The sequence below is a fragment of the Cynocephalus volans genome, chromosome X (assembly GCF_027409185.1).
Source record: "Cynocephalus volans isolate mCynVol1 chromosome X, mCynVol1.pri, whole genome shotgun sequence".
In the NCBI taxonomy this organism is placed as follows: Eukaryota; Metazoa; Chordata; class Mammalia; order Dermoptera; family Cynocephalidae; genus Cynocephalus; species Cynocephalus volans.
Window position 1 is genome coordinate 53966448 of NC_084478.1, and position 24699 is coordinate 53991146.

Below are 24699 nucleotides of genomic sequence, written 5' to 3' on the forward strand. Positions count from 1 at the left end.
TGCTCCGCAGGGCAAAAAGGAAAGTTCTCCTGGCATCAGCAGGTCCTCATTAGCACATAAGCAAAGCATTCACCTTTATATCTAGTGTGTAAAGACCCGACTTCATCATCTTCTAGCGGTGAGTCTCCCGATCCTACAATAAAAAAGAACAGAAACTGCAGCAAGAAAAGCCACATGGTATGGAGGCGTATTTCAAAGCGTTGCTTTGGCACAGTCCATGCAAGAGGTGCTATTAGAACACAGAGAGCCAAGAGCAAAAGCTTCTGTGGCCATTCATGAAGGGACATGGGACCTCTCAGAGTGAACCTGGCTGGGCTGAGGTTGCCAGAGAGAATGAAAATGAGCCTCAAACTGTTTTGGCTCAAACTACATGCCAACTGAAATTCTGGAATAGAGAGAGAGTCAGCTTCACTCTGATAAGACGCCAATGTATATGAATCTCAAGCCAGGGGGGACGCAGTAAAATGTGTGTGACTCAGACACAGCCCACAGTTGCTCCAGCAGTCAAAGAAAACACAGTAGAACTAACTGGGTGTTTATAGTACCTGAAAATCAGTCCATCTTGTGAAATGAATTTGGGTGGAGTTTAAGCAGGTAAATTAAATGTCTTATCATAATGACGAAAGAAATACAAAGCTGCTTTGGTATATTTGTAGGAAATGAGGGCTGAAATAGATGATCTTGATGTTTATTGAGAACCTCTAACCAAGACATGCCTAAAGCAAAATTTCTTAGTGAGTCCTGTAACTCATAAAACCACAGCCACAGAGAGAAAGTCTGTGTATTATTTTCAAGTTTAACTCTTTTGGAAGTTAGAGTTGAATCATTTCTAGAATATTAAATACTGAATTGCAGGGAGTGGTGGATCTTTGAGGTGGTAGCAGATCCCAAACTTCAAAACAGTAATCTTAAATTCAGAAAACGTCCCTCTAGAAACTTCCCTCTAGACTTCATGGTCTGATTACTGACCCTTTAGTTAGCACCGTCTTGGTCACCCATTTATCTACAGGTACCTGCGACCGTAACAGACAAGGACATCTCTACTATGTAGTTATTCAATTCCCCATGCAGGATGAGCTAACGAGCAATGGTCCCTGTTCCACTTGTATTCTGGATGAGATGTGAAGAGTGTAGAAACTGAAGGTGGGGAGGCGATGACTGCTGGACCATGTCCATTTGAAGAAGACCCCTCAAATAGAGAAGCCCAGTTCTGTGTTCTGCTTTGTTGCAGATTTCCTCACCTGGTCTCTGGCCACCCAGACCTATACAAAATTACAAACTATTCATTATTTCATATAAAAAAATGAACATGAAAACCAGAAAAGCAACCTAGCAACATGAATCAAAAACTGACACTCAAACCCTTTAATCCAATCATTCCACTTCTGGGACTCTATCCTAAGGAAATAATATAACTGCATGTGAATCTTCAATCATCTGAATTAAAAACAACCAGACACATGAGCTGCAATCTCTCTCTCTCTCTCTCTCTCTCTCTCTCTCTCTCTCTCTCTCTCTCTCTCTCTCTCTCTCTCTCACACACACACACACACACACACACACACACACACACACAGAACACACACACACTTTCCCCTGAGTTGTTATCCTAGTTATTTGTTCACAGCATTTAGTATAAATGATCACCTATCCATTATGTACTGGCTTCCAAATGATTCTCTTCCTCCTTTCTGAACAGACTCTCTGGACAGTGCTTCTTCATCAGCCTGACATTTGGAGATAAGTGTTTCTCAGGAGTCCAGTCTTGGTCCTTTACATGTCTTCAGACATTTTCCTGGGCCATCTCGCTCATGTACTTGACTCAAACTATCCCCCATGTACTGATGACAAATCCATTATGTCTAGACTTTGACTTTCACCTAAAAGCCAGAGTAGAAGTTTCAACTGTTTTCTGAATATCTCCAAACTCACACTCAACCTGTTCAAAGCCAGATCCTTTTCTCACCACCAAATCTGTGCATCCCCCTGTGTTTCTTATGTCAGCAAATAATATCACCTTCTAGCTAATCTGCCACATGGAAAATTTCAGCCTTTTATTCTTCTATGTTCCTCATCTACCTCATTCTACTTATATTCCAAATCTCTTAAATCTACCCCGGAAATAGTTCTCAAATTCATCCCCAATGTCCTAGTTCAGGTCAATAGTTGTGATAGGATCTTTGAAATAGCCTCCTACCCAGTCTCTCACCACTGGTCTCATTCACACTCCCAACACCTCCACCCCAAAACAAGATATACGCCAAATACCTTGGGAGTTAGTTTTTAAAACAAAAAATCAGGTCACTCACCTGTATAAACCCCTGTCATGTTTCCCCATGTCTACAGAGTTAAATCCAAAGGCCTCCATATCACATTTAAGGCACACTTTATCTGGCCCCAATCCAGCCAGACTTGCTTTCCAAACACTCCATGACTTCAGTTGCTGAGCCATTTCACCATGCTCTTCCCTCAGAATGCCCTTTCCTTTCACCTCTGCTCATTAAAATCCTTCTCTCAAGTGTCATTTCCATGACACTTTTCCTGATCCCCAACCTTTAAAGCTTGTTAAAATTTAAAAGGAAAAAATTCCCAATGAACAAATAAGAAAAGAGATCAAAACCCAAATGGAATAAAACAGTGAAAAAAAATGTTCAAACTCAAAACTAAGAAAATGTAAAAGAAAAGCATTGAAACATTGTTTTATAAGCCTATCATGTTATCAAATTTAAAATAAAATTAGAATGCTTGCTGCTGTTGAAAGCATGATAAAGCAAGCACTCTTAGGTATCATTCAAGGGAATGTGAATTAATAGACCCTTTCTATAAAACAACTTGTGGTTATACGTCAAAAACCTTAAAATGTACAGACCTTTAACCCAGTTATCCCCTTGAGTCTCTAGCCTAAAAAAGATTTTAATTAATTAATTATTTTTTTAGGAATAATGTCGGTTTTATTTATTTTACTTTATTTTATTGAAGTGTAATTGATTATACATATTTTGGGGGTATGGTGTTGACTATCATTATTTGTGTACAATATGTGATGATCAAATCAATATTATTAGCATGTTCGTTATTACAAATTGTAATTATTCTTTGCGCCCCTTGTCTAATTTCTCCCTAACCTCCCTCTCCCTCCCCCTTTCCCAACTCTAGTAACCATAGATTTGTTCTCTCCTGAAAGTTCAATGTATTATTATGGTCTATCTTTCCTTCCTTCCTTCCTTCCTTCTTCCTCAGCTCCCACTTATGAGTGAGGACATGTGGTGTTTCTCTTTCTGTGTCTGGCTTATTACACTTAACAATTTTCTCCATGCTCATCCGTGTTGCTGCAAATGGCAGAATTTCATTCTTCTAAAAAATAATTTAAAACGTGAGCAAGGATTTACTCATATAGAGGTTGAATACAGAATAATTCGGAATTGCAAAAGATAGGAATCAACTTAAATACCCAAAAATAGGATATGGTTAATCATATTATCATCCATTCATATAACATAATAATGCTCATTTTGAAGAGTTTTATTGAAACAGAAGAATGATTATTATAAAATGTTCAATGAGAAAAGAACTAGGCCTAATCCAAAAAACTCAACAATGCATTAATAAAGATTGAAAAATATGACAAAGCTCATTTGCAAAAGCAACAATATGTACAAATAGAACTAAAATAGTATTGTGAACATAATAAATCCTCAAAGATTATATACTATATATATGACCCCCTTTTTATAAAGTTCAAAAATGTCTAACAATAAACAATAAATTGTTTGGACATGTGAGTACAAATACATGTAATGTAATCTTTAAGAAAGCAAGGGAATCCACTTACCCTTTCCTAACCTTCTCCTCTTGAACAACTCAGTTCTAAAGGCTTTAGGTGGGATAGAGCAAGGTTGGTATTTGCACCAGGAAAGGCAGGGAGGCATTGTAAGCCAGAGCGGAATGTCAGTGCCCAAGCAGGGCACAGAAAGAAAATAGGAGCAAAGAGGAAATTCACAGGGAGGACAGCCTGGCAGGGTAGTCACAGACGAGGTAAGGAGGGCTTCCACATGAGTAAGTGGGAGCCTGGCATGGGGTATCAGAAGCTGAGTGGGAGTGAGAAGAGCATCCTCATGGGGGAGGAAATAATGGAGGAGATAAGAGATTGGTTACATACAGGGGGGATCATCAAATAAGTAAATAAGTTAAGAATAATGGGAGCTAGGTTTCTTACTGTTGGAGAAGGGAGGTACAAATATGAAAAGAAAGCAAGCTAGAATAAACTCTGTGGTGTTGGATCAGAATTGGAGGTATCAGTGTGAACTCGTGATTTTCAATAGATATAAAGAGATAGATATAAAAATAAATATGAATGAAAATGTGTGCATATAAATATGCTTGTTCACTGAGAGGGTCTGGGAGAAGCAACAGCACAATGAGTCCTCCTAGCACTCCGATCCTAACTTCTAAGTACCATTCTCTACTAAAAGAAAATAAGCTCCTTGGGGGAAATGGCTGATTACAGGACTGGGGTAGGAATTATATAAGATGAGCCTGGAGGATCTTATAGTTTCAGAAAGTAAAGATCTACTATATACGTACATACATATATACACACACAATGACAGGGGCATGTCAAAGGGACACAGCAGCCAACTAAAAGAGCTCCCAGTGGCCAAACTGAAATAATTTGAGCAACAAATAAATGAAATAGTATTGGGTTATAACCCAAAACATAAAATAAATGTTCATGAATCCATACAGATGTAAATAAATAATTGAATAAATAAGCAAATAAATAGAAGAGCATAGATAAATCTCCCACACAGAAGAATACTAAATAATTTATGTAGATATAGATACTCTACCTTTAAGGAGGTGGAGCATAATCCCCCATTCCTTAAGCGTGGGCTGCACAGAGACTTCCTTCCAAAGACTACTATATGGAAAAGGGGGAAAAAGTAGCTTTACAGTGGAGAAACTTAAACACAACCTCAGCCAGGTGATCAAGGTCAACGTCAACAGTGATGTCATGTTGACAGTGTGTGCCCATGATATGATCTGATGAGAGTGGCACTTCACCTCTGTGGTCTTCCTGCCCCAAGCCCATAACCCTGGTCTAATCATAAGCAAAATGTCATACAAATCCCAGTAGAGGGGCTTTTTACAAAATACATGACTAGTACTACCCAGAACTGTCAAGGTCCTCAAAAACAAGGGAAGTCTGAGAAACTGTCACAGCCAAGAGGAACCTAAGGAGACATAATGACTGATGTACTGTGGTATTCTGAAAGCAATCCTGCAACAGAAAAAGGAAATATGAATAAAGTATGGACTCTAGTTAATACTAATGCATCAGTATTGGTATATTGTGACAAATGTACCACACTAATGAAAGATGTTAATAATAAAGGAAACTAAATGTGGGATGTATGGGAACTCTCTGTACTATTTTCTTTATCTTTCTGTAAATCTAAAACTATTCTAAAAGTTTATTTTTTAAAACACTCTATACTAAATTTCCCAGAAATGGAGAGCACAAAGTCTTAGAAGTCTGGAACTCATCCCTCCTCTGAACCTCTACAGAACTTACTGTTTCACTAAATTGGCACTAGGGAAATTAGACCCAGGTTGTACTCATACAACCTCCGGCACCATGCCCCTGAGGTGATAAATAGCCATTGTCATTCGTTAGAGCTGATAGGCAGGAAACCTCCAAAAAAGATTACAGGTGGTATATATGTATGTTAATTGTTTAAATTGTCATCTATTTAAAAATTAATTTTACTAGAAATGTAATATGTTTAAGTGGCTCTGAGGCTCCAGAGCAACAGTAATGCACTTGGAGCAAATAGCTCTAAAAGCACAAATCTCAAGGTACCTAGAATAGGCTATTCCTCCCCTTAGAGCCTGTCGTTCCCCACACTAGAGATCCTGGGCCACGCTTGACGAAGCCAACCATTGGCACATATTCTGGGTAAAGATACCCAGCACGGAAGTGGCAGCTGCCTTGGGCAACCCTGGAAGTGTATGTCTCATGGTCAAAGAGGGTTTTCAGGATCGACCTTTTCTACAATGAAACGAAGTGACCAACAAGCCGAGATTCTGAATTCTCAGCCTGCCTATGAACGCTGAGGGAGCCCCAGTTCCCCAGCAACCTCATCTCCCGAATGCAGTAGCATCACTGTCCACGAGTATGTAGTACTGACTGCCTGCTGTCAATAGTTATCATTTCCGGGTGCCTATGTCCAATCCCCTAGCTGGACTAGGCTTCCACATCCTTGAAGGAAGACATTTTGTCATGTACAAGGGTGCTTCAAAATGTTCGTGGAAAAATAATTAAAAAATAATATGAATCTATCCACAAACTTTCTGAAGTACCCTTATATATCTTTGTAGGTGTTCAAGTCATATGACCAGTTGGTCAGAGCTTAGAATAGGAAACTACAAGGAAGTGTTTTAAACAAATATAGTGGGTAACTTTGTACCATGGATTCTTTGTGGAATAAGTTATCATATGTGTAAATATGTATGAATAAATGAGTTATGCTAAATATTGTCCATTTGCACACATTTCCTGCATTTTCTGTATCCCTGCTTTTCTGTGTCGGGGCTGGACAGTTGAAAAGTATAGTTCCTAGACTCTTATCCCTAGGTTATGGATGGGTTTACTTTTTAGAGACTTGCAAAGGAAAGAAATTCTACTTTTCTACAGTTGTATATGCAGGAAGTGGGCTTCAACAGATGTGTGTTGGCAGCAGTGGCATGCCATGTTCACTGTCCCCTCACCAGCTTTGTGGGGTAAGGAGGATGTGACATTGGCAATGGAGGGAGCCATGGCAGCAACAGTTTCCTAACCTCTAAATGACAGGGGAGTTTCTAACATCTAGATTGAAGCTGTGGTGCCACTGGATTTTTAGTGCAATCTTCCTGACTTCCATCACTCTAGCCCCTATTTCCAGCATTAAGTCCCTTTTTGCCTAAAATACCTAGAGGGGATTCTGTTTTCTATATTAAACCTTGACAGATACTTAAGCAAATCAATTAATAAATGAGTATATGGTTTTAGTAGTTTTCTCTTAGTAACTGGACACTACACTAATATAGGACACACACGCCTTTTGAAGATGGGAGATGGGGCTTTTATGTGGATGTGTAAAAGTAAGGAGAAAAAAAACTAATAGAGTTTTTTTTTACCCTTTTTCCTAATTGATCTATCTTCTCAGTAAAGTGCAAGCTAATTTCTGAGCATGGGAAGGGAAATAACACATACTGAGTCTATGATATGTACTATGCTAGGAAATTTCCATGAATTATCTCATTTAATCCACACAACAGCCCTGCCATGTTGATATTATTATCTTAGATTTACAAATAGGGAAATCAAGTCTCAAAGATCTTAAACTCCTTGTCCAAGGTGTAACTGAAAGGGACCTTAGCCAGAGAATGGCCATCTTTGGGGTAACCAGGACCAAGCAGAAAATTTCAGTTAGACATTAACTTGGGAAATGATAATCATCAATTCCTGAAGTTAGCAGAGGAAATGAGAAACTGACTGTATGGCTGAAACTGTCTGGAGACAAAATCATGCCCCCAAAAGATCCTTCTCGAAAACGTATTTGTTTGTCTCCCATTACACCTTCTTACGTTGATTGACTTTATATGTTGTGCACCTACAATTAAGAATTGAAACTAAGTTTTCTTGTCTTTCTTACATCCCTAATCAACTGCAAACAAGGGAGTTCCAAGAGAAAGGCAAAGCTCCCTAGCCGATTATTAACTCACCTTCTTGCTTAAAGGAAAATTGCATCCACATTAGTTAGAGGTCTGAGTCAGGTATTTTTAAGTTCCAGTGATGCTTGACTGAGGTTACTGTCTTTGAGATCTCCCTAGGAGATAAGGACTCCAACCATGAAATAACATGAAGTGTTTGAAGTTGTCCAGTCCACCAGCTGCAGACTCCATGATGCCAAAGCACCCAGTCCATCATGGGACCCTGACATCTGACTCAGTCCCTCTGCTGATCCCATGACAAGCCTCCCCCTGTGCCTGCAGGAGAAAACCCTTACTTCACCTTCCCACCTCTTCCCATTTATAACTCCCTGTAACCTAGTTCGAACAATGACAAGTAAACAGAAGTCTGCTTTGGGGGAGGAAGCTTATGGGAAAGATTTTCTGCCTGATAAAAGAGAGAACTACACAAAGAAAAGACTCTTTTCCTTCTTTTCTTCCTTCCTGATTTGGAGACTATTGTGTAAAGATAAATGCTTGAAGCTACAGCAGCCATTTTGTAGCCATGAGGCAAGATGTCTCAGGACTAAATATTTTCAGTTGAAGATGGTAAAATGGGTGGACAAAAAGAACCTGGGGTCTTTGATGACCACATCAGACTACTAAATTAACCTTAGACATTTTACCTCCATACTTATTGTTAGGTCAGCAATAAATATCCTTTCAGTTTAAGCCACTGTGAGTAGCATTGTTTGTTACTTGCAGCTGAATGCCTCTAAACTGATATACAAATGAATGGAAACTTTCCTGCCGATTATTGATAGGTGATATAAAGAAGATAAAAAATGGGTATTAGCTGCCACTCCCAGAAAATGTTCAGTTTATATTCAGCCTCAACTCATACATCAACTTCTATTAAAATGTGATGACAAGTTTACAAAATGGACATCCTGATAGATACAATAAGATCAAAGACTAACTCACTTATATTCAGTAGATTGTACTTACTAAAGCAGCAAAGGAGATCCACACATACTGAGGAAAGATTTGTCCATAGGGTTAAAATAAAAAGGAAAGAAAGAAGAAAAATAGAGTGGAGGGGGGGGGAGTTTTCCTAGTAAACTCTTTATTTACAAAAGACCATCCCTTTAGAGTTCTGTTAATTGAGGTTTTATTATGACACAACCATTAATCAGTCCACATATGGTTCCGATTACCACTCTTTGGAAAGAATGCTTCAGTGCTTCTTTCACACAAATACAAATTTTACATTGGCTCAGAAATCAGAAACTCAGAGCCATGTAGGATTCTGTCCCTCAGTCATACCTGGAGCCAATTCCATTTATAATTCTGCTATTTTTGCAGAAACTTTCTTTAATTCAACAGATTTTCAAAGATACAGCCACTCTTTTTTCCCCAAAGTTCAAAGAATGTTCTTCCTGGCCAACTGAATCCCACCCTTACATTCTAAATTTCCAGTTACATAAGATCATTGAAGAACCAAAGTTACTCTTAAGTAATATCTATTATATGAATTGGAATTACATCAGGAATCTAGATTTTTGAAAGGCTACAGAGTGGTCCTTTCATCAACCCATAAGTTTTCACATTGTAAGGTGGGGAGGGGAGAAAGATTTGAGACTAATGAAAGACTTAGCCAATTTTCTAAAACTATATATTTCTTTATTGTGATACATGATTCAAACTGGCAAATTTGATGGATCTGTGTTATATTTTTAGCTCAAGGGGTTGGATTTTTTTTTAGTTATTTTAAAGACAGTTCTGTATTCTTTATATTTTGTCAGAAAATTTTGTTTTCCCCACCATCATTTTCTAAATATAATTTTAATATTATCAGAAACCAACATATTTAATAGTAAATTGAATCACCATTTTTATGCTGAAAGTCAATGGGAAAATAAAATTCACTTTGCAGCAGAGAAGAGATTCTTAACCTGAGTACCTATTACAGAATCAATGGAAGAGCTTCAGAGGGTCCATCAACCCCTTGTAACTGGACATGCCTTTTGGTACATGAATATACTTTCCTGGGTAAAAAGTTGCTAGCTTTCAGTAGATTTAAATATTTCTTTATTATGAAGCATGTTAGAATATTTACTAAAGAAGTATATAGTATCCCCTTGATATTTGTCTCTTTTTAGTACAGGAGAGGAGAGACAAATAAATTTAAAATGAGGATAAATTCTTACCTTTATTAGGTCATACTGGTTTCTTTTAGATTAGTGCTGTCCAATGGAACTTTCTGCAATGGTAGAAATGTTCTATATCTGTATTGCCCAATAGGGGAGTCACTAGCCACATGTGGTTTTTAAGCACTTGAAATGTGGCTAGTACGACTGGAGAGATATATGTTTTTGTTTTGCTGAATTTTAATAAATTTAAATTTATGTTTAAATAGCCAAATATGGCAAGTAGCTACCATTCTGGACAGCATAGGCCTAGACCTAATTTTTTAAAAAATATTCTATGGGATAAATCATGTCTATAAATTGTTCTGTGGGTGGAAACCATGCCTAATTTACTTTGTATACTCAGCATGTAATTCAGAACTGGTAGTCAATAAATGCTGGAGGAAAAGAGAAAAATCTGCCTTAAGTTTCCTATGACACATAAATCATGTGTCCTTATGCTCATATGCTGGGATGGCTTTATCCTAATCAGTCCAGCTTCAGTATAAATTTTAACTGTGACAATACAGCAGAGATTTGGATGTTTAGAAAAAGGCATTTTGTACTACTAGAAGCCATAAGGTATTTATTTGTGGGAGCCAGATGATTTAGTACTAACAAATGATTTGCCAGCTGGGTTACACTGCAGCTACAGTAAAGTGAAAAGGACATTTGAATAGCTTCTGAATAAAGATCAAATCCAGGGCCCTGCCAGGAAAACATGATCTAAAGATGAAGCCAAGGATATGGCTCTAGAATGCTTTGTTAAATCAAGGTGATGCTTCCGAATACCTTCAGACACACAAAAGGCCCTTCAAAGAGAGTAAGGGTGTGCCTCAAATCCTCTCAATTAAACAAGAGTTTATGTTTACGAGATTTGTGGGTGTGGCTTTTTTCTACTGGAGTGAACTCCAAGAAGATTCATAGGAGATGCACAAAGTTCTTAAGAGTTATATATGCAAAAATATCACCAGCTTGACTGAGGTGGACAGAGACATTACAGAATGAGGAGAGGCCTTTTGGGGGGAGGATGGGGGAGGATGGCTGGCCAGTATGGAGATCAAAACCCATGACCTTGGTGTTATAAGACTGTGTTCTAACCAACTGAGCTAACCAGCCAGCCCAAGGAGAGGCCTTTGAACCCCCAGAATTCTACTGTGAGGAAGCAGACTCACAGGGTTGCTTAGCTGTGAATAGGTCCTACCTTTCACGAAAAAGGAAAGATTACTGAGAGGGTGGAATCAAGAGTCCAGAGGGCAGAGTAAGAGTAGAGAGCCATAGAGAATTCTTTTCGGACTATGAGACCTGAACAAAAATCTATCAAAATGTAGCCAGCCGGATCTCAGAATTTCTATGGACCAGCGACTCCATGCCTACCATTTAACCCCCTTTTAACAAGAATCTCTATAGCAGTTATATTATGTGCCTATCCCACCACCGTAGGACAGGTGCGTATGGAGCAGATAACTTGTCTCTTTAGTTCTGCGGGTCTACAGATACAGCAGAACTGTATTTGAGGAGTTATGGTTAAGGAACTACATCTGAGCAGCCTTATTCCCACCTGGACATGACTTAGATGAGATTCTGGATTTTGAGCTGATGCTGTAATAGGATGAGATTTTTAGGGACCTTAGCGCGGGGGGGCCGTGAGTGTATTTTGCATGTGGGAGGAGATGAATCACTGGGTACCAGAACGTGGATTGTGATATGCAGCCTCTAAGATAGTCCCTAGTTATCCCTGTCTCCTGGCATTCACACCCTTGTGGAACTCCCCTTTCGAGTGTAGAATGAACTTATTAACTTGCTTAAGGGATGCCATATCTCTTCTGAGGTTAAGTTATAAAAAGACTGTGGTTTCTATCTTGCCTATTCTCTCTCACTGTCTCAGATTATTCATCCTAAGTCAAGCCAGCTGCCAAGTCATGAGGGGGCCCTGTGGAGAGGCCTGCATGGTGAGAGACCAAAGTCTGCCAACAAGCATATGAGTAAGGTTAGAAGACCTCCCCCTTCACAGACACACAGACACACAGACACACAGACACACACACACACACGCACACACACCACACACAGGTCGAGCCTTCAGATGAAACTGCAGGCCAAGCCAACAACTTGATTGCAACCTCATGAGAGACCTGAGCCAGCTAAGCAATGCCCAGACCCTGATATAATAAGATTCTGATATAATACAAATAAATATAATAAAATAAATATAATAAAAGTTTATGATATGATAAACAGTATTTCCTTTAAAAACAAAAGGAGGAGGAGGAAAAAGTAGAGGGGACAGAGGACAACGAGAATAAGAAAGGGCATCTGGCTTAAAGTCAGAGGATTTTGATGTACTTCTCAGCCTTGGTTTAATAGACTTCTCTTCAATCACTGCAATAGATACTGCCTACGCCCCAGCCAGATCCCTTTTACCCAGACTGGTGTGCCCAGCTCCCAGCTCCTGTGAGGCTTTGATTGCTAAAGGCTCACAGCATTGCCTTTCTCCAGACAATCGTCCTCAGCTGGTGAAACCACTTCACCCTCCCCACCCCTTTCCTGGAGGCAGCCAATGTTTGGTTGCTATGGATGGACATAAGGCCAGACTCCTTACTTGGCTGTTTCTTGCTTCCCCTCCTCACTTACAGGTTTTTCCTGAGAGCATTCCCTCAACAAATCATAGGCCCTACTTCTAGGGAACCAAGTTATGAGAGCCATTGAATCTCCCTAAACCTCAAATACTCCAATTAGCCATGCCTCACAGGGTTGCCATGTACATATTTTTAAAATACTACATTAAAAAAAAATTACTACTATCCTTGGTTTGTTTAAAAAGCTTCTAATTTGATGGTTCATAACCACATTTTCTATTTAATTCAGTGAGCATACAAGGATATTGAAGGCCTCCACTACCTAGAGCTACTGTGCATATAAATAAGCTTCTGGTAAAAATATAAAAATATGACAAATATATCCGGCATGATATGTTTTTAAGGAATTTTTTAAGCATTAAGCATAGTCAAGAATCTCAGTTGCTACCAAAGTTTTTTGTGTGTTTTTGAAGTCCCTCTGTCTAAACTATCCTGTATGATTTATGATTTAAAGAATCTTTATATACCTATATATATACATATTCAATTTGATACCACATACCACAGGAAAAGCCACATACTCAATCTTCTCCAGTAAAATAAACTGTTGTAAAGTTTATTCTGAATTCAGATGATCAAATGATAAAACTTTCTTTGGGAAAAAGTGACTTTCAGGTTCAAGATATTACCGTAGTTTATCTTTTAAGGCAGAAAAATCCCTGTGGTCTCCTATCTGCCTTTAAGACCTAAAAATCTTTATGAAATGGGAGCCCACAGAAAGTTATTTTACTGCTGAAAGGTATTACTGCTGAGTCTCTTGTATTCTCACAGCTCTTGCATGTGAATGTACAAACATCTCTGGAAACCCCAAGGAAGGGCCTGTCCACAGCCTGTGTAGACAGAGGGCTGAGTGGTAACCTTTCTCTACTCCATGGGTAAATGTGCAGGAGCTTCTTAGCAGGAATGTCCTAATATGTCAGGCAAGGGGGCTTTGAAGAACCCCAGGAGTGAGTCCCTCATGCCTTACTTTAGGCAAGACCTGCTCTGTTACGTCTTGGCAAAGTTTCAACACAGAGGAGATATGTCCAGGAGCTCTGTGTAAATGTGTGTGTTTGATGGAGTGAAAAACAGGAGAGTATTTAGCTTTTCAGAGCACCATCTTCAACCCCAAGCCGAAGGCCCAGAACATATACACAGAGAACCAGAAACTGTAAATGAGATGCTTTTCCTTGGATGCCTTACTTCTCTAAATCAGTGGCAGACTAACAGATGAAAACCCAATGGTAAAAAAAGGGGGAAAGTACACAGAGGAAGATCGCTGTTGTTCCAAGCAGAACAAAGGGATCGAGAAAGATCAATCTAAACCTTTTGCTAATCATGGGGAATAGACTGAAAACATTGTTTATTACCAGTTTTTTTCTTGGGGGAAAAGAGTCACCAGAATATTCAGATGCAATAACCTTATAGGACATATCACACATTCACTTTCTCATTTCCTCCTCTTTTCTCTTCTCTGCCACCATCCAAAACGCCTCACATGTACTATCAATCAACTATAGTAGTATGTTCCAAACTGTTGACCCAATTTAGTGTGTCATGACTAGTATTTTTGTAGTGAAATAGAATAGAATTGAAAGTTAGGGTGCACTGTACATAGTAAAAATAAATACTACTTTGTGCAACTTTTGTTTCATCTATATAGGTGTATGCGTGGTAGGGTATCTCCAGTTTGCATGGCACAATTTCATTTTAGGCTAGTTGTCCCAGCATTATTACTTTTTTCAGCTTTACTGAGATATAATCAACAAAAATTATATATATTTAAGATGTACAACATGATGTTTTGATATATGTATACAATGTGAAATAATCAGCACAATCAAGCTAATTTAACATACCCATCACCTCACATGGTTACTGACAGAGTTTGGATATGTTGTCCCCCCAAAGCTCATGTAGAAAATCTGATCCCCATTGTGGCAGTGTTGGGAGCTGTTTGGGTCATAGGGGGTGGATCTCTAATGAATAGATTAATACCCTGGAGGGAGGCCAGTGAGTGAGTTCTTGCTGTACTAATTCCCTTGAGAGCTGGTTGTTTAAAAGGACCCTGGCACCTCCCCCCTCTCTCTCTTGCTTCCTCTCCTGGTTCCTCTCGCTGTGTGATCCTGCACCCACCAGCTGCACTTTCTGCCATGAGTGGAAGCAGCCTGAGGCTTGCACCAGATGAGGCTGTCCCGGAATCATGAGCCAAATAAATCTCTTCTCTTTATGAATTACCCAGTCTCATGTATTCTGTTATAGCAACACAAACACGGACTAATACAGAAAGTTGGTACCCAGGAGTGGGATGTTGCTATACGGATATCTGAAAATGTGGAAGCAGCTTTGGAACTGGGTAATAGGCAAAGGTTGGAGGAGTTTGGAGGACTCAGAAGTAGACAAAAAGATGAGGGAAAGTTTGGAACTCCTTAGAGATTGGTTAAATGGTTGCGTCCAAAATGCTGATAGAAATGTGGACAGTAAAGGCCATGCTGATGAGGTCTCAGATAGAAATGAGGAACTTATTAGGACTTGGACAAAAGATTACTCTTGCTACACCATAGTAAGGAGCTGTGCTGCATTGTGCCCATGCCCTAGGACTTTGAGATATGCAGAACTTAAGATTTTGCAACCAGAATATGTGGCAGAAGGAATTTCTAAGCAGCAAAGCATTCAGACAGCAGCATGGCTACTTGCAACAGCCATGCTCAGTTATGGCAGCAAAGCCATGACGTAAAGCCAGAATTTATCATTAAAAGGGAAGCAGAGTGTAAAGATTTGGAAAACTGGCAGCCTGGTCCTGTGGTAGAGGATGAGAGAGCATTTTCAGGAGAGAAATCCAAACGTGAAGCAGAGAAACTGGTTGTTAGAGATATTAGCATGGCTAATGGAGAGCCAGTGGCTAATAGCCAAGACAATGGGAGAAAGATCCTGAAGGCATTTCAGAAGCCTTCCAGGCTGCTTTTCCCATTGCAGGCCCAGCAGCCTAGGACTGAATTGTTCAGGGGGACACCCCATGCCCTGTGCTAACTTGGATTCTGCTCCCTGGACTCTGCTCTCTGCATCCTAGCCACTTGGCTGAAGCAGCCTTACCTCAAGCAGCCCCAAGTGTGGCAAGCCAGAAACCTTGGTGTCATCCACATGATGTTGTCTGTAGGCCAGCAGAACGCAAGAGTGACAGAGGCATGGCAGCCTCCACCCAGATTTCAGAGGATATATGGAAAAGCCTAGGGAGCCCAGGCAGAGAACTGCCACAGGGACGGGGCCACTATAGAGGCATCTACTAGAGCAATCAGAGCAGGACTGTGGGGTCGGAGCCCCTACAGAGATCCCCCACCAGGGCAATGTCTAGTAGAGCCATGGGAGTGAGGCCGAGGCCAGGAGCCCAGAACTGTAGGGCCACTGGCAATGTGCAGTGCTGCTTGGAAAAGCCACAGGCACCAGTGCAGCCCAGTGCGCTGTTCAGGCAGAGATGTGGGAGTTGGGCTGCCTGAGGCTTTGGGGGCCCAAACCCTCCACTGTGCCCAGGATTCAGGACCTGTAGTCAAAGGAAATTATTTTGGAGCATTAAAATTTAATGTCTGCCCTGCTGGACTTTGGACTTGCTTGGGGCCTGTTTCTCCTTTCTTCTGGCCTATTCCTCCCTGTTGGAATGGGAATGTGCACCCAATAGAAGTAAATAAATAAATCTGTTCTTGATGTTTACAGGTTCACAGCTAGAAGGAATTTTGCCTTTAGTCTCAGATGAGACTTTGGATTTTGGACTTTTAAGTTTTTGCTGGAACAAGCTAAGACTTTGGGGACTATTGGGATGGAATGATTGTATTTTGTATGTGAGAGGGACATGAGTTCTGGGGGGTCAAGGGCGGAATGATGGAGTGTGGACATGTTGTCTCCCCTATCCGCCCTAAAGCTAGTGTCAAAATTTGACCCCCAACTTGGCAGAGTGGGGAGATGTTTGGGTCATAGGGAGTGGATCCCTCATGAATAGATTAATGCCCTTCCTTGGGAGTGGGGGTAGTGAGTGAGTTCTCACTCTATTAATTCCCGTGAGAGCTGGTTGTTTAAAAGGACCCTGGCATCTCCCCTCCCTCTCTCTCTTGCTTCCTCTTGCCATATGATCTCCTTGCACTCACTGGCTGCCACCTTCCAGCATGAGTAGAAGCAGCTTCAGGCTCACTCCAGATGTGGCTGTCCCAGAATCGTGAGCCAAATAAACCTCTTTTCTTTATAAATTATCCAGTCTCAGGTATTCTGTCATAGCAACACAAATACAGACTAATACAGTTACTACCCAGCATTATTACTAATAGCACTCCCTTTTATACTTAAAACTTTCCTGATTTGCACAATAAATATTATATTTGCCCTAATAATAGGTCACAGTACTATATATGAGGGGTCTTCAAAAAGTTCATGGAAAGATTCATATTATCTTTACTTCCATTTTTCCATGAACTTTTTGAAGTATCTTCTTATTTCTTCCTGTGAGTCTTGGTCAAAAGAATTAGAAAAACAGTGACTTAGAACACTTTGAAAACCTATAGGTTTGTCTAGTTAATTCTTTGTTTCTTCTCTCAGGATGAATGAATCTGAGGATCTGAGAAAGGCTTCGGGGGCCAATGGTGAAAGTCTTTGCTTTCCCCTGATTTGTTCAGGACATACATGTTATGTTCAATGAAACACCAAGCAGGTACTGAATTTCCTAAACCATTCATGGTTATCCTGTCTGGAAGTATGCAATTGAAAGAGCCCTCAGATTAAGCTTTATAAAGCTCCACCACTAACTATGATCCTGACTGGGGAAGACACTTTCCTATCCCGAGCCTCAGTTTGCTCATCTGTAAAACAGGGTGGCAGTAGTCGGCAGAAAGGTACAATACACGTTTCCAAATTGTGTTCTGAATATGTTTCTTCAACCTCTAGTTGGGATAACTGCAGTCATGCAAATCAACTTGCCCTCCTCCCTCTCCAATAAACAATTAGCATGATGCCTCACTTTAAAATTCACCAGGTTCCTTCTGGCCATCACATCTTGGTCACGAGTGGTGACAATCAGCTTTGTACCCCATGAATATTCATAACAAATGAAAAATTATAAATAAAATAAAATCAGCGCATATCATTTAAAAAAATAAAATTCACAAGGTTCTTTCATTTCCATTACCTCTTTAAGTCTTCAGTGCAAGCCCATGAGGTAGGCTAACTTCAGTGGCTGAAATATAAACCTGGGGAAGGTAGCGACTCTTTTTTTTTTTTTTTTTTTAAATTTTATTTTGTCGATATACATTGTGGCTGATTATTGCTCCCCATCACCAAAACCTCCCTCCCTTCTTCCTCCCCCCCTCCCCCCCAACAATGTCCTTTCTGTTTGCTTGTCGTATCAACTTCAAGTAATTGTGGTTGTTATATCTTCTCCCCCCCCCCGGTTTTTTTGTGTGTGTGTGTGTGTGAATTTATATATCATACCGTATTATCAGGTCAGAGAATGAAGTGAATATTAATTACAGGAGAAACATAGATTGAGCTCATCAGACCCTAAATCTCATGCAATTTCACAACTACTTGCTTCTATTTTCATGCCTTTGATGACCCACCTGAAAGCCCTTCCCCTCCTCTCAGTCCCTTTCCTGTTTTAAAAGCTATTTCAAAGCCTAGGTCCTCCAGTTCGTCTTTTCAAGTCATTACTTTAAATTCTATTCACACTGATGTGCTCTATTCACATTTTTTAATTAGCACTGGTCTTATGTTGCTTTGGATTTTCAGAAGTCATTTTAGATATGTGTAGGTTCTGTCTTCCCAGCTAGACATCCAACTCTTCAGGGAATATGGCTGGAGTTTGTTTCCTCTTACTGCCCAGGTGAAACTAACAAAGTGCCCCTTTCACTGAGGGGCCCTCAAAAGGGTTCTTCCTCTTGAGACTTTAGTCTACATGCTACCGATCTGCTAAGCTGTTCCACCACTATCGAAATGAGACATCCATCTCCTTCAGTGAAGGCTGTATTTACAGAAACACATACTGTATTTAAACTTCAAAAATGCTGCCCAAATAAAGCTGTGACTGGTACATTGTTCTTGGCAGTAAACCAGCAGTATAATTTACAAAATTCTTCCACATCATGGCAAAACTGAGAATGACAGGATTCAAGAAAGAGATACTAAGAAAATAAAATCACCACAGTGTGTACTGAGAGTGATAGCCAGCAAGCCTTTAATTGCAAGCTGTAGAATGATATTTTAATACAGTAGATTAAATGGCTGAGAGAGAGAGAGAGAAGAGACTGTGGGGAAAGATACTTCCAGAAAACAGCCCTGAAATGAACATCATGAGAATATCTGTAAGTGACAGGCTGCAGCCTGCTCAGCAGAAACCTGAGACTTCTTCCTTCTGGAATACTCTCGTTTCCTGACAGAAGATAGAACACCAGCACCCAAGGATGAAAACTTGGACTTTACTTGAAGTTTGCCATGGATAATCTTTAAACCAGCTTTGCCTGTAGTGGGAGGTAGAATGTTTTTTTGTTTTTTGTTTTTTTCTGGGTAGCCTCTCTCTTTTGAACGCATCTACTTTCCATTTAGTGTTCTTGGACTGACAGTCCCACGCTAACTGCTGTCAGTTATTATGTTCACTGGGAGACTCAAGCTCTGAGGGGAAAAAGAAGGTAGAACTAAATTGATGGCAATTTTGGTTTTCAAAAATGATAATCTGCAGTCCTTGTGCAATACCTGTTGAGGGAGGCTAAAGTCCAGCACACAATGGCTAGTGCTACCACTTTCTAGTGTGATGGACATCTATTGTGCTCTTCCCAGGGAAACAGGACCCCTTCTTTTGGAGAACTGCATTATTCTCGTGCCGCCCATGTGGTTCTAGTGCAAATGAGCTTACCCTATCCCTTGACCACAGGGACCATCACATGAGCCAAGCTGGGACTATAGATCCTTCGAGGGATTTTTCTCTGGTGGTAAAATAAAGAAGATGTGAGCGCTGAAGTTGCCAAGGACAAACGTTAAGTCTTAAAGAAAATGCTAATCTGAGAGAATTAAAGCATCAGTGAAAAGCAGAGGCAAAACAGAAAAAGTAAGGGAGAAAGGAGAATCCACAGTATCTGAGCCCTTGGTTCTAGTATTCCTTGGCCCCACCAGCATACCTCTACCCTTACATAAAACAATAAAATCTCCCTTTTCCCAAAGCCAGTTCAAGATCAGTTTCTGCCATGTGCCATTAAGAGTTCTGACTTAAACAGGAGATCATCAACTCGTATTTGAATCAAATGAACGACTAAAACATACAGCATGACATTTGGTTTGGGATAAGAAATCAGTCTCAGTGTACCACCTCCAATTCTCTACTTCAAAACAATACCGTAGTGCAGATTTAAAACACATTAGTAGGTTCCATAAATTTAGTGGGACTAGCTTTACTTTTAATAAAAAACATTAGACTAGAATAGAAAAAACAATAAATACTCATATTACACCATACATGGCAAAGGTGAGCATTGTTCCACAAAATGTTTGTTTCAGTAATATATATGTACATACACACACATACACACATATATACACCATATTTCATTGACTCAAAGAGCACATTTTTACATTTTAATTTCTCTGAACTCAGGATGAGCTCTGTAATAAATGGTATGACATAGTTTAATTGGCAACACTTTTTCTTTTTTAGTGATACCTAAAATAATGGTGAATCTGACAACTGATGGAGTCTTAGATTAATGACATACTGTGTGCATGTATGTGTGTGTTCTGGATTCTCGTGTAAAATATATTTCTTAATGCAGGTAGCAATCAAAAGAGTTTGAAGACAACTCTATTACACAACTTATCTAGGGACTCCAGATTGACAATCAAAATAATCTTTGCTACGCATATCAACTAAGGCATTTATCCACTCTCATATTTTCATAATGCCTTAACACAACTAATTATAAACAGGTCTCCAAAAGGGCTTCCTTCCCATTGTGGAAACCTCCTGATCCTCATATCACAGGCAGCAGAATAGGCAGGTGGGGATGATATGTTCGATCAATAGGCTTCTGGTATTATTCAACGAATACCACATGCAGCCTCCTGCCCAGCCAAAGAGAGGCCCACAGAGAAGCACAGGGTGGCTTGTAACCCTGCTAAGACATCAGGGGACTGATGACAGGGGAGTCAGGTGGCTTCCCATCTACAAATGGCATATCCTAATCCTAACTTGAAATTGGCTTTGTCTTGGAAACCATATTATCAGTGTTGATCAGTTCCCCTGGAGAGTCCACAGGAGCTTTTTTGAGCCATAATGTAGTCAAACTCTAAACGTACCTGGGGGTGGCTCAGTGCCCACTAAACAGGGAGGACATTCTCTCCCTCACATGCCTGCTGCCTCCTGCTGTGGGACATAATATTCAGGTTCATTCTGTTTCCAGTACCATCATCCTGCTAGTTGCCAATTTTGATCTCCTGACCTAGAGTCTAACAAAGAGGCTAATGTGGATATGGATATTTATATGTCTGTCCTGGTTTCTCTTACTGAGAGTCCTGTGATCCAACATTATCAGCACCGCACTCTCCCGAGTGAGCCACGGGGCCGGTCCTGTGATCCAACATTATGAAGCTCAGAAATTCCAGATGAAAACAGATTACCATTTTTATTTCTTGGTTGCTCTCGAGGATGCTGCGACTTGTTGATACAGGAGCCTGCAGGTGTTGGCCCCTTCCCAGACCCTCGCTAGAGAAGGGACTGCAGTGACAAGCTCCCTTTGTTTTTCCTCCAGCACCTCAAGTCATCAGTAAGCCCCAGGCTCAAGGCAAGACTGTTTGCAGAGAGGGGACTCTTGGGGCTGGTGAAGTCCCCATTCGCAGGGATTAGGCCAGTTCTCAGAATCCAAGGGCCAGTGAAAAGGAAGTGTACGCCTTCTTAAGGGAACTTTGCCAAAGCTGATTCTTTCTGAGCAATTTTCCAGCATCCTGGTAAGTAGATACAAGTATGGGGTAAGAAGGAAACAGCCAAATAAAAGGTAAATGAAGTGAAGTAGCCGCTATTCCTACAGCCTTTCACCATGAAGGAGCGGCTTTGTGCAGCATCAACTTATTCGGCCTTATTGGCCAATGTAGACGCCAGTGACTCCTAAAGCAGGTGTTTGTGGTTTGTAAGGAAGCAGAAGAATGCACTACAGTTATGCCCCACATTATGACATTTCAGTCAATAACAGACTGCAAATATGAATGTGGTACCATGAGATCATAACAGAGCTGAAAATTCCTATTGTCGAGGGATGTCATAGCATTGTAATTTCATAGCCCAAAGCAATACTCATATAGGAGCAACAGGCTTTACCATATAGCCTTGGTGTGCAGTGGACTCTACCATCTAAGTTGTGTAAGTACACTCTACGATGTTGGCACAACAATAGCCTTATGATGCATTTCTTAGAAAGTATCTGTTCTTGAGCCATGCGTGACTGTATTTAGTGGACAGGCATTACCCCAGGCACTGCCTAGGCTGATTTACATAAATTATTTAATTTAATGAGTGGATTCACATGAAACCTATTCAAAAAGAAGGGAAAGAAATGCAAACACAGTATTTTGCATCCCTTAGAAAAATTGAGTCATTGTTTTGTTGGTATAGGTCTGTGAATGTTTTTCTAAGTGGGTGGTTGTCATGTCATATTGAAATGTTATACAGCACAATGAAATTGGGAACTTCTTCATTGTTAAGGGTGCCTCAGGAAAGTTAAGACATGGGCATTTTTAGACCATGAATGTCAATGTCTCCTAGAACTATCTATCTTCAATGAAATTCTGAACAAGGAACTGTAAATGAAAAACTAAATGAGGCAGTAAATGGGAAACATACTAGGCAGGCTTTTCCTCTTCATTTGTGAACACACAAAAAAAATTCTCAAATGTTAGAAAATAGCAACTTTTTGATTTACTGTAAAATCTTTAACAAGAAATGGGTTAGCTATTTCCACTGAGAATTTTCTAGTTTGTAAACATAAGGAGGACAGTTTGAGGAGGTACTTGTGTCCTTCAACTCATCAAATTACCAGATTGCTCTGGCTTAATCCCATGAATTACATTTAACAGTAACCATAGGTTGAAAAGTTAAACAAGTTCAAAATCAAGCAATTAAGATCCTATTTCATGTAGTATGGTAAGCCATGTAGCCTGACTGTGTTCATTCGGAAGTTGATGGATCTTGGACATGACCAGCACCATCTTGGATGTGACCAGCGCCATTTTACACACACTCAGCACAATACGGTCACCAGCCTTTCCCTTATGAGAAACCTCAAGGTTACTGAGAAATAGAGACTCCTCCAAACCAGCACCAAACCCCTCCCTGATTATGTCAGTCTTCCTTACAGCCTATATAAGCCTTCCCACCTCAATGCTGGTTGCTGCCCTCTATTTTGAGTGCAACCCAGCAGATTCTTTTCCTTTAATAAAGCTTGATTGGTACCCAGCATTTTGGCTCACTTTCTTTCATTTTGGTGCCAAAACCTGGGAAGGGTCCTGGCCAGAACCTTCAGATGATCCCTTCTCTTGGGTTGATTGGCCCCCTGGCTGCCCTTCCTGGACCTGCTGAACCGGGTACCTCTGAGACTCTCTCCTTTTGCCATTTCAGGCCAACACATCCACAATCGGCCTCAATTCATGGTGAGTCAGTGGGTCTGTCCTACTTCTATGGGTTCCCCTGACTACTTTTTGCAACTACTATCTACAACTACTGTCTGCTTCCCAAAGACCAGGTGCCTGGCAAAGGGAACCCATCTCATGCCCCCCAGCTATTGGAGGTGCTCCTCTAGCAAGTCAGTGGCTTCTCTCTCAAAAAGAAGGTGCACACCAATGAGGACGCTCCTTGGTGTTACCCTTCTTCTACTGGGACTGATCACCTCCTTTCTCACCCTCTAAATGGAATCCTCACAATCCAAGCCTCCACACTCTATACCTCTTGGCTGTCTCCTGGCCCATTTCCTCCATGCTCTACACCTCTGGGCTATCTACAATCTCTTGGCCTCCAGGGAGACATTAAAACCTGAATGCCTCATTTTCTACCACAATCAGTTTGGGCCTAAATACAAACTAGACAATGGATCCCAATGGCCAGAAAATGGCACTTTTGATTTGGATACTCTCAGAGACCTAGACAACTTTTGTCAATGAAGTGGCAAAACCAGAGAAATTCCCTATGTTCAAGCCTTCTTCTGTCTCCAATCGCATTCTTCTCTCTGTCAAAACTGTCCTACATCTCAAATTCTCCTAGCTCATGCCCAACCTCCCCTTCTGGACTAGGATCAATCTTTTGATCTGTCAGACCACTCTGCTCCCCAACCACCTCCTTATGCTCCAGATCCCCCACCAGCCCCTTCACCTTTTCCCTCTCTTCGTCCTCAGCCACCCAACCTCTCTCCTTCTTCCCCTTCATCAGGTGACAACTCTGCCTCAGCTCTGGCTTCTTTATACACCCTCTGTGAAGTGGCTGGGATGAGGGGAATTGTCCGGGTCCATATCCCCTTTTCTCTTTCCGATCTCTCCCAAATCAAAAAACGACTGGGATCTTTCCAGTCCAACCTGGACACATATCTTAAGGAATTCAGATATCTCACCCAGTCTTGTGATCTCACCTGGCATGATGTTTTCATGATTCTCACTTCTACCTTGTCCCCCAAGGATATGGAGCAGGTCTGGATAATGGCCCAACAACAGGCAAATGGGGTACATGCCCAAAATAATAGGCAGCCTGTGGGAGCCATTGCCGCCCCTTGCATGGACCCAAATTGGGACTACCAGGCTGGTCACGGGGACCAGAATCTCTGGGATAACATGATCACACACTTGATTTACGGCCTCCAAAAGGCTACTCACAAGTTTGTCTATTATGACAAGCTTAGAGAAATCACACAGTGATCCACTGAAAATCCCAGCGAGTTTCTAACCCAGCTCTCTGAGGCTTTACGTGAATACACACACATAGACCCAAACTCCCCTGCAGGCATGGCCCTCTTACACTCTCATTTCATTACCCAATCAGCCCCTGATATTCGAAAAAAAAACTAAAAAAACTTGAGGATGGTCCAAATATGACCCAACAAGACCTCCTTGATGCAGCTTTAACAATAGGGAGGAGAAGGAGAAGAAGGATCGATACAAAAGAGATCAGACCAAATACCAGC

The 24699-nt window shown here is 40.7% G+C and overlaps 1 protein-coding gene across 1 annotated transcript in view; it reads right to left on the bottom strand.

The window, feature by feature from the left end:
- The window catches only part of SRPX (sushi repeat containing protein X-linked), a 97845-nt gene that overhangs the window by 46221 nt on the left and 26925 nt on the right, over window positions 1–24699 (bottom strand). The window contains exon 2 of the mRNA XM_063084216.1: window positions 74–133. Coding sequence (XP_062940286.1) covers window positions 74–133 — 60 coding nt within the window. The remainder of the gene's footprint in view (window positions 1–73; window positions 134–24699) is intronic.